Source organism: Cupressus sempervirens, chromosome 7 (assembly GCF_028749045.1).
Source record: "Cupressus sempervirens isolate cs-2001-9-10 chromosome 7, ASM2874904v1, whole genome shotgun sequence".
NCBI classification, from domain to species: domain Eukaryota; kingdom Viridiplantae; phylum Streptophyta; class Pinopsida; order Cupressales; family Cupressaceae; genus Cupressus; species Cupressus sempervirens.
In genome coordinates, this window is record NC_143124.1 from 928,476,873 (window position 1) to 928,487,904 (window position 11,032).

General features: G+C 36.2%; 1 protein-coding gene across 1 annotated transcript; it reads left to right on the top strand.

Annotated features, from left to right (window-relative positions):
• Positions 1-382: 382 nt before the first annotated feature.
• On the top strand, positions 383-6,714 carry LOC149550603 (uncharacterized). The gene is made up of 3 exons (XM_089793596.1): positions 383-1,312; positions 2,329-3,348; positions 5,826-6,714. Exons 1-3 carry the CDS (start codon positions 688-690, stop codon positions 6,557-6,559), a joined length of 2,379 nt encoding a protein of 792 aa, XP_089649722.1. The 5' UTR covers positions 383-687; the 3' UTR covers positions 6,560-6,714.
• The last annotated feature ends 4,318 nt before the right edge of the window (positions 6,715-11,032 follow it).

The window sequence follows — 11,032 nt, forward strand, 5'->3', positions numbered from 1 at the left end:
TTATTCATTTAAATTTAATTTATGAAAAAATAATCATTTAATAAAAAAAATCATCATAAAATTTATTATGAAAATTAATAAGAAAAAATGAAAAAATAAACTCATCAAAAAATTTATTATGAAAATTAATAAGAAATTTTTTTAAAATAATATGAAAAAATAGTAAATAATAAGAAATAACAGTAATTATTTTTAAAATAAATAGAAAAAGAAAAACATGAAAATAACAATTTATAAATATTTTAAAAATATAAGAATTTACAAATTTCTTTTTAAATTGATCAAAAAATTCACAACCTTCCCTGCCAATTGATAACTTCTATGTCAAAATTTCAAATTATGTTCCCACAAATAGCCTATCCTCATAATTTCAAATAAGCTTATATTTCTCCGAAAGATCGTCTCGTCATAAAATATCACTTGAATGATCTCAAAAGTTTTCATTTTCGTCTTTCCCGACGAATCTCGTTTCGATCCTCAAGCCAATCATGGTCTCTAATTATATTCTCAAAGTCTCCGCTTCCACCGAATTCATGGATGCCGGGCAAACATTTCCAACTGCCACAAACATTGTCTTTTGAATCGACATAACAGAAGATTGAATGGGAGCTGCAGATTCGGTAATGAGCAATATAAACCGATGTTGTAAATCCCGTGTAAGTGAGAGAAACTAAGCAAAATCTTCATATGGAATTGACTTTGTCTGCATATAATGTCCTACTCTGTTTCAATCTGATGGTGGTGGTATCTGCCAATTCCAAATTTTGGATAGTTGCGAAGAAATTTGATCCAGCTAATGTCTCTCCACTCTGCGGATTGAATTGCGTGTATCCTGTCGGATCGAATCCATTTCTGTCGCCTAACAGGACTGTGGGTCTGCACAAATGTATATTTTCGCCCTTGAGATGGAACCTGCAGCTGTGGACCTACAATTCTTCTTCCATGGCGATTACAATTCCTCAATGGGACGAACAACGGTATCGAGAAACGGACACATTTTGCCTCGAGAATCGTAACACATCGTCTTGTAAAACGGAAATTCCGTTTGAGCCGGTGTCTAATTATCCGACCAGGTTAGCTAATTGCACAGGGGAAAAATCTCAACAATGGAGTTTCCAAGAAGACGGTAGAATTCGAAGCGAACTGCAGACAGCAAAGGGAGAAGTGCTTTATCTTCAGGGACAGAGCTTGCTCACAGAGCCTGGCGGACACACCCCTCTCTGCCTCGGTCCTGCAAACACTGGCTATTCTGAGAGACATCTTTACTTTACGAGGGTTCCTTTTCCAAACGAAACCCTTTATTCTTCCACAGGTGAATCGCCAACGCTCTATTGTCAATCTTATGACTGTCTATTTTTTCCGTATTCAGATTCAAATATGATTGATGATTTCGGATCCTTTTAACTCTCCTTTAGAGAATATGTGATCATTTTCTCACGCCTTTTGTGGCCCTCCGTGCCTTCAACTGAGGAATCAGGTTTTGCTTTTTAACAGCGCTTAGGCAAAAGTTAATTAGATGCATGCTATCTGCTAGAGGGGGTTTTTCATTTTCCAAATAGAGTTTTCATGTTCCGGTATCAGAGTCATAGTCGTCATTAGAAAAAGAAGAGTGATTCCAAAGATCAATTCAAAACCGTACACAATGAATTCCTGAAGCAATCTATCTTTTCATTGTAATTATATTTTAAGCTTCATCCTTAAGCTAAAACTGTCCTTTGATTTCAAGAAGCCTCCTCCTCTCTCAGACATTTAATTCATTAAGTAGCAGGAGCTCCTTGCCTTTTGTGCAAGCCAATACCAGAAACTAGTATGAAATCATAAATAATACACATGCTAAGACAGGTCACAGTTTTTTTTCAAAATAAAAAATGAAAGCCCAATGAATGTGCTGGTTTAACTCAACCTTTCTCATTTTTGTGAGGATGATATTCACTTGAAGGCCGTGAGCATGAACATTTGTGAACCTATAAATTTTAAATTTTAGTTGTAAAATTTATACCTTAAATTGACTTCAAAAACATGCGAAATGATACTTGTAAATTATTTCAGAGGCTAAACCGCAGAACCATTCCAATGCAATAAGAGCAATTTTGAACTTTGTAAACGTCACCAGGTTTAATCCGCCTCTGAGAGTAGATGTCAAATTTTGCTGCCCATATTCCGTGCCAGTAGTAGGATTTGGGACTTGAACCTGTGCCGTGCTTGATAAAATCTTTAAGATATTCGCACGTTTTCACACTTTAGTTGGTTACTGTATTTCAAATATCCCCAGTGACCTGTTTTATCATTTGTAGACATTAACATGGTTGTTTTTATTTGCATTTACAGTAATGGCGGCTGCTCCATCTCCTGGAGACGGAGAAAACCTAGTCTCCAATGGCGGGTTTGAAGAAATGGCACCGGGCAACACCTCGGTTGCGCCAGGCGGCAACATCACGCTTAAAGCGGGAAATCCAATCCTATGCTATTGGTTAGTCGGTCCATATGTGAACACTTCTGAAGAATTAAGCAGGGTGGTTGTCACCACTAGCTCGAGCGCCCCCGGGTGGAATGCAAAGGAGGGTTCCAACAGCCTTCTTATGGGTGGCAACGGTCTGATCAGGGATGCTACTATTACTCAATTCATTCGCACTCGACCCGGAGATGAATATTCTCTCTCGTTTTTCCTCGCCAGCTATCCGAGGTTTTGCCCGAACAAAACCCTAATAGTCCAGCTTTCTTCAGGGTCTAACAAAACGGCGTTGATGATAGATGAGCAATTCGTACCATTTAATACAGCAAATATTTCGAATGCAAATTTGGAGTGGAAACAAATTTCTCTGAATTTCATTGCGCTTACTAACGTAACGAATCTCACGTTCCTGAATCCCATGAAAGCTGGAACCTGCGCCCCTGTTATTGACAATGTTAGTATCATAAAGCAAGAGAAACAAGAACAGAACAAACTAGCAATAGCTATAGCAGTTCCAGTCACGGTTATAATAGTGGTGGCTTGTCTAGTATTCTTTTTCATCCTAAAGAAGCGCGCACTGTCTGTCTCAAGAACGATGTCAGTCTTATCTAGAAGCAGTGAAGCCCATAAACATAATGATAGTGGTTATAGTCATATCCGGACTTATGCAATGTGGGAGATGTTGCAAGCTACAGATAACTTCAGTACCAAAGTTGGGCAAGGGGGATTTGGGAAAGTGTACCGCGCACATCTTGAGAACAATGCGGTTGGAGCTGTGAAGAGAGCAACAAAGAGGGGTATACAAAATCCACAAATCTTCAAAGAGGAATTGTCTGTGCTGCTCAGGCTCAACCATCCCAACCTGGTTAACTTGATAGGCCTGTGCTTCGAAAAAGGTAGGTTCACAATCTTTCTTGTTCCCATATAGCATAAGGCAACGTGCATGTAATTGAACAAATGGAATAAAGAACTGACAGAACTACACCTTGATGAGGATTTCAGCCTATTTTTTTGAGTGTGTTTTAAAATAAAGAGGTTTTCAACGCTCTTCTCCAATTTATCTGTCAACACCTGAGAAGAGAAACATGGCATATAACTGCAAAAATCCATCAAAACATTCTATACCTAATTCAGAAGGTTTAAAGGTCTTGGGTTTTAATCAGGCTGTCACTGCCTCATTCTCAAAATGATCTCAAAAAGGCTAAAAGCTTTTATCCATTGTATTTCATCCTCATTTTGAACTTTTATCAATTGTATCAATTGAAGTATGATAAATGCCTGAATCAATCAAGCATTTGCTTCTTAAAATTCCTTCAAGATTGATGTAGGAGGAGGATCTAAAATGTCTGAGAAGAAATCATGGTTGATTTGAGAAACCATAAACAAAATCCCATGTTAATAATAATTTCAATGACCAATCTCTGTTTCTAAAGTCACTGACTTAAAAGGCTGTCTTGAACTTTTAATTTCATTGTCTCACATATCAGATTCACAAGACGTGAGCAAAATTCCAGTGATAGTAGAGAGCAGATTTCTACAATCCATAGAATTCTTAGAATGTTTTAAGATTCAATTGTGTTACTGTTTTTTGTATCAATATTTCAGATCACACTCTGTAATCCATCATCAGAATGAAGAAAGATAATGAACATGAATGATGAATCATCAGTATTACTCCCCTTTTTATTGCAAGTCTGCTATGCTTCAGCATTCATTTACTCTATCTTTCTTCATTCTGAGGATGGTTCGCAGAGTGATTTGAAACGTTGATGCAAAAAACAGTAACACAATTGAATCCAGAAACACTCTAAAAATTCCAGTGAATTCTCTATTTTCCTTTTCCCTGTGGACAATGGAATCGGAAGAAACAGGGTGTCCACAACAAAATGCTTTAATATATCCGTGAGATACACCTCTCTTTTTATTTCATTGTCCTGCCAATGTCAACCTATGCCTAATTAAGGAAAACCTTTTTGCTAGGTCCACATAGATCTCCTAGGCACAAACCCTAGGCCGACTCCTGAGATGTGATGTAATCCCTGGTCATTAATGTTATCCTTCTTATTGTAATTCAGATAAATTCAACTGTGACCCTTTCACACCCATGGACAGATAACATTTCTTTATTCTCACTAAATCTTCTTTAAGGTTTCATTAGGTCCCACCAGTGGATAGACAAACCTTTTGTGTGAGGACAATTAAAGAGAGCACATTATAGTAACTAATCTGCAAGGATGACATCTTAAACCACCTAGTCCCAACTCCCGAGTATTTTCATATCTAGTTTTTTAACTTTGTCAGACACGGGCTTTCAAGTCCACAGATCAGTAAGTACTTACTGATTACTAATAATCAAACATGGATTGTAATTTGAGCTATTTTTCTAGTAACTCTTACCTATACTATAGGAAAACCTTCGTTTCTCAACTTTTCAATTACATTATTACCTCTTTGGGTACAGATAGATCATTTAAGGATGTTATTGTATTTCTTGTGATATCGCTATCAGAATTTAACTGTGTAGTTTTTGAGTCAAACTCATTGACCCTTGTTTCATGAGTACTGATTCACACAAATCCATCTCTCATGAGAATAAATGGAACATTTAGCACTCATTGCATCTAGGCAATGCTCACAAAGGTGAAGCACTTCCCCGGAGGTCACCCATCCCTGTACTACTCCAGCTTGAGCACACTTAACTATGGAGTTTCCTCCATGGTTAAACCCACTCTGCTTGCAACCCCATTTGCAATGAATGGTTCATAAGGCACAACACTTGGTGAAGATTTTGCAAATGGGGTTGCAAGCAGAGTGGGTTTAACCATGGAGGAAACTCCATTGTTTAGTGCACTCAAGCTGGAGTAGTACTGGGATGGGTGACCTCCCGGGAAGTCTTGGTGCTTCACCTCTGTGAGCATCACCTAGATCCAATGAATGCAAAGTGTTCCATTTATTCTCATGAGATGGATTTGTGTGAATCACTACTCATGAAATATAGGTCAATGAGTTTGACTCAAAAACTACACAGTTAAATCCTGATAATTGGGATGGGTGACCTCCTAGGAAGTCTTGGTGCTTCACCTTTGTGAGCATCACCTAGATCCAATGAATGCTAGGTGTTCCATTTATTCTCATGAAATGAATTTGTGTGAATCACTACTCATGAAATATAGGTCAATGAGTTTGACTCAAAAACTACACAATTAAATCCTGATAGCAATATCACAATTTGACTGTCTGTGAAAATATCTCCTATTTATCAATTGAATTTCTTTCTTTCTTTTCTTCTTTGCCAGCTACCTAGTTAAAAGTTGTTTGAACTCTAAGAAGTAATAATTATGAAAGAAGATTAACTTTGTTAATGATCTTCCAGGTGAGCAAATCCTTGTATTTGAGTTCATCCCAAATGGAAGTCTTTATGATCGAGTGCACAAATATAGCGAGAATTCATCAACTCCACTGTCGTGGTCATCTCGGATGAACATTGCACTTCAGATTGCATTGGCTTTGCAGTACCTACATGTAGATGCTGAGCCTCCTGTGTTGCATCATGATGTCAAATCCGCCAATGTCCTGCTTATAGATGACAACCATGCCAAGCTTGCAGATTTTGGCCTGTCAAAACTAGGGCATAGAGATAGCCAAGCTGCACCAACACCAGTTAAGGGTAGCTATGGCTACACTGATCCACAGTATATCAGAACAGGGAAACCCACCATGAAAAGTGATGTTTATAGCTTTGGGGTAGTGCTGTTGGAGATGATAACAGGTCGTAAAGCTGTGCAAGAGTTTGAGACCCTTGCTGATTGGAGTGAAGAGTATAGACTGAGCCAAGACATGCAAACTGTGATGACAATTATTGATCCAACGCTTAAAGAAGAGCAGATTGATTTGGATGAATTGAAGTTGATAATAGGGATATTGAATGCTTGTCTGAAAAAGAATGGAGAGAACAGACCCTCAATGACACGTATTGCCAAAGCCTTATCTTATAAAGCTCCCATTATGGCACGTACTCTGAAGAATGATGATCTAGAAGAGATGGTGAATACAAATTGCTACCTTCCTCAGAAAGATTCCACTTCGGTTCTGTATGTTGGACGTTAAGTAGCACATGTTGCAAATCTTCCTTATTAAGATTCTTTTATAGATATAAATTTTTTTGGCGATCAGAATTCCATTGCAGCTGATTAATCTTTGTAAAAGGAATCACCTAGTTTATTTTTTTGAGATTGAAATTATTTTTCATAATTTGTGACTAATACTGAGTAAAGTCTTTCACCCAAATCCTTTTGACTAAACTATTTAGTTTACTTCTAAGTTTCTGTATTAGATTGTGTAGTAGTTTTTTAATCAACTTCTTGGATCACATTCCATGATCGATCATCAGGATAATAGAGAAAGCTCCATAGCACATTTTAGCCGAGATTGAAAAGATGGGTCGATCATTCAGATTGAAACAGCCAACTGTGGCCAGGATTTGTGTGAGGATGATTTGCCAGCAGAGAGGCAGAACAGGACAAGAGAGTAAAAAATATATATATATAAAACGATTAAAACAAATGACTAAACACAGGTTTGCTGCGAAATCCATGAATCATGTTGGATTGGAAGTGGGTTCAACTGAACCAGAGGTAAAAAAGCAGCATCCTGGCCATTCCTCCGTCGAACTGCACAAGGATTCCCAGAAGCAGATCATACCCAGATCCAAGGGTTTTCAAGCAAGAACGGATAACATGGGATCAAATTATGATTTGTCACTTTTGTCATCTAAAGGTTTACACAACGAGGTTGCAAATTAAACTCTAAAATGGGGCTAAAAGAACTAAACCTTGAAGGCAAATTTGTCATGAAATAGCAGTTATCAGTTCTCTAGTATTCTGATGATGCATTACGAAGTGTTTGTGATTCAAAAATTACTAGACAACCGAATCTAGAAATTTTCTTAGCTCTCTAGTATCTTGCTGATAGATCATAGAATATGATCTGAAATATTGATTCAAAACTATTACACAATCTAATCCAGAAATCAAAAAATAAATCAAATTATATATCATGAAAACCTGATATGAAACTATTTAATATTAAATAGTTTCATATCGGAATTTGTTATGTACTGAAACAATATAACAAATAAATATTGTTTCACATTTAACATTTCATTAAGCACGATATTTGTTATGTACTGAAACAATATACATACACTCTGAAAAATGAATCTGCACCGTACACATATCGGAATTTGATCCTTTCAAAGTAATATAATCTTTTCATACAATGCATCCTATCTGTAATGTTAACAAGAATGACATGCGATGAAGATAATGTCAGATTGAAATGCTTTATAGTGAAGATATCTGTTAAAAACTACAGTAGATAGAAGCAAATAGATGGCTAAGCTTATCTTTAAAAATGTCCAGCTTATCTGTAAAGATGTCAACATGTCATGAGCAAGAGGCAAACATGACGGATGAAGCAAAATAGTAACTGAATGAGTAAATGACACATTTATTTGTATCCTTGTCCCGAGGAACGAGTGAAGGCTTTTGTTCTAAATAAATTTCACAAGTCTACGTGAGAAAAGGAATTAAAAGGAAGAATTATTATCTTGAAGAATTTATCCCCATTTCAAGCCATCAACTGAAGATCATTTTGGAAGCCAATTCTCGAGAGCAAATTTTTTTATAACTATTAAAAACTAACTGCAATGTACTTGGTGTGAAATAGGTATGTGGGTGCCGGCTAAACTCAACAAAATGACAGAAAATTTTGGAAGAACTTTCAAATGTGCAAAACATGGTTTTTTTGACTGGCTTTTTGTGGTTTAACAGCAACAGGGATGCATATCAATAAAAAACCGTTGTGTTTTGCACAATCTGAAAACGGTAGGTCATTTTATCATGAGCTTAGGTGCGTCCAGTGGAACAGGCCAAAAGATATATGGGAACAGAGTGTCTTTTCGATTGTTAAGACAATACATAAATAAAACGCCTTATTTTCAAATGTAGAGTAACATTTGGATTAAATATGCAAATACCAGTGTTCAACAAAGAATCGGTTGAGAAAATATTATTAATCTGGTAACAGAATATTTACATTGATAAGTAAAAAATTATAAGATTTTCAGTATCGCATTTTAGTAATGCCCTGTCATGTGTTCGAATGTTACGTCATGTAAGTAGCCTGTACGTAAAGCTGCTAATCTTTATTTTATTTATATTTAATGGCGAATATAGCTTCTACTTGACATTCAAGTTTTGACCTATATAGTGTTTGGTTGATTGCATCGGCGAGTCCTATCATTGGGTTTTGACTGCCGCGTCCAAGTGCTCACGTGTGCAAGAGCCAGGTGGTAGTGGGAAATATTTTTTATTAAAAAGTAATTGTCACTTGGATGCCATGGATAGGAAACTGTTAGTTCACTAAATAAGTTTTCCTTGAATTTTGATAACTAGTGTCTTGAGAGAAACTCCAACTCCAAAGAGGATCCTTTGATATCTTATTGGTTGCCTTCTAAAAGCTGCTACAACCAGCTTATTTAATTCATTAGAAATTTCTTATGGGACGAATGAGGAAACCAAAGGGGAATGCCTACTACTTCCTTGTAGCGTTGTATTCAACCTAAGGACAGGGGAGGGTTGGGAATCATTGATTTATATGCACAAGGTGTTTGTCTATTCACAAAGTGGATAATTAGAGCTTTGGAGGGTGATGCTCCTTGGAAGGAGTTGATCAAATTTCTCATTCCAATAACATGTGTTGGTTGTTCTTGGGGAAATGTTAGTTAGAAAGATAAGATTCATGTAGCTCCATTCTTCAAAACTCAAGGATCTACACCCATCAACTCCATTTGAAAAGCTTAGCAAGTCACTTCTACCAAATTAATATGATTTGATCAGTCTCTCAGCGATGGGCTAAGTTTCCCCAATTCTTTTATAAGGTGGAACAAGTTCTTTCAAGAAGTTGGCAAATCATTAGGCACTATTCTAAGGTTTAAAGGAAAATGACTTTTAAAAAAAGGCATTCAAGTCTTTTGAGACCTATGGACCCTTCCACCTTCAGTTTGAAATCATGGACTCTACTTAAATCACACTTCCACCACTCAAGGTCGATTAAAAATAACCAATTCTCGACATCTAGCAACTTGTGACTCCTAAACTTCATGGCTTGTTATCCTTGAACAATCATGCAAACTTTTTGAATAATTGGAGATGGTCTAATGTCCATGGAATTCGCCTCTTCCCCTTCAAATCATTTACAAACAACTCCTATCCTTTATTACCATCACATCTTGTCTTAATTGCAAGTGGAAGTGCTCCTTTCTACGGTCCAAATGGAATAAGCTTAACCTCTAAATCTAGATGTCTAAAACTAATACACAATCTCAACTCCTAGCATGGAAAGTCCATCATGTTAAGATGCCTATTGGTTATTATCAAATAAATTAGTTATTGAAAAGTATTTACCGAAGTGCTACCTAACATTTAAGTTAATAAATTAGTTAAGTAAATTAATTAGTTATTTATAGCATATTACATATTAAGCATATAAGTTAGAATCAAATATGGCCAAGTTGACAGGTACGATTTTCCTATTTTCTGAAGTAGGGAACTAAAAGGCAATGGGGAAACATCATAAAAAGGGTTTAATGGACAAAAATGAGCCTATGGCTAGATAAAGAACAAACTGGGAGATAATGTCTAAAGCAAAGGAAGCATATAATACAGTAGAAAAGAGAGAGATATTGGACTGAATGCACTAAACAACAAGGAAGAAGACAAAAATTTAGAGTATTTATTGTTTGATGATGTGATTGAAAGCATTACAAAATGTTAAGATAGCTTGGTGATAAGAGTACAAAGGATTTGTAGACCGTTTATGTGTTTGAAGGAAGAAGCTAGAAGAATAGGCAATGTGCTAATGAAAAATATAGAGGGGAAACAAAAAGAGGAGGGTTTAATCAATGAAATGGAAATGGGGTTGGAAAAAGAAAAATAACTAGGAGATAGTGTCTTGGTACTTCCAAATATTAAGGAATAAAGTAAAAATTTAGATTTTTCATTGCCTAATGGTGTTATTGAAAGCAATGTAGAATGTCAAGATTGGTAGATATGATTTTGTTCTTTTATAGAGGCATATCATCTTAATTTAATTTTAGCAAATGAGCTGAAATTAATTGGGAGAGTATGGCATGGAAAATTGAAATGATGAGGGGATTGGAGAAATGGTATGTCATAGGATCTTCATTGAAGAGGTAATCAATACCACATGGATTCATATTGTGGGGTTTAAAATGAGAAAAATTTGGCCTAAATAGAGGGAAGGGGTGACAAAGGAGTTTGAGATATATTTTTTAAATAGGGGGACTCTTTAGTATTGCCATGAACACATGTTTTATGATTCAAGTTCACTAAATAAAGTCCTTGCATGGTATGTTTCTTGTAAATGTAAACATGTTGATTGTGCTTAAGTTGTGTTATAATATGGCACCAAGGTTAAATGTGGCTAGTCTATTACTTTTAGGCATAATGTTTGGAATTTCATCATGAAGGACCATCTAGATCTAGGTACCATCATTCT

What these genes read in the sequence shown, in the direction of transcription:
- LOC149550603 (XM_089793596.1), top strand. Translation starts at nt 688, where the DNA reads ATGGAATTGACTTTGTCTGCATATAATGTCCTACTCTGTTTCAATCTG. An exon ending in AACCCTTTATTCTTCCACAG is followed by an intron (nt 1,313 to 2,328) that starts GTGAATCGCCAA and finishes TTGCATTTACAG; the next exon opens with TAATGGCGGCTGCTCCATCT. An exon ending in AGGCCTGTGCTTCGAAAAAG is followed by an intron (nt 3,349 to 5,825) that starts GTAGGTTCACAA and finishes ATGATCTTCCAG; the next exon opens with GTGAGCAAATCCTTGTATTT.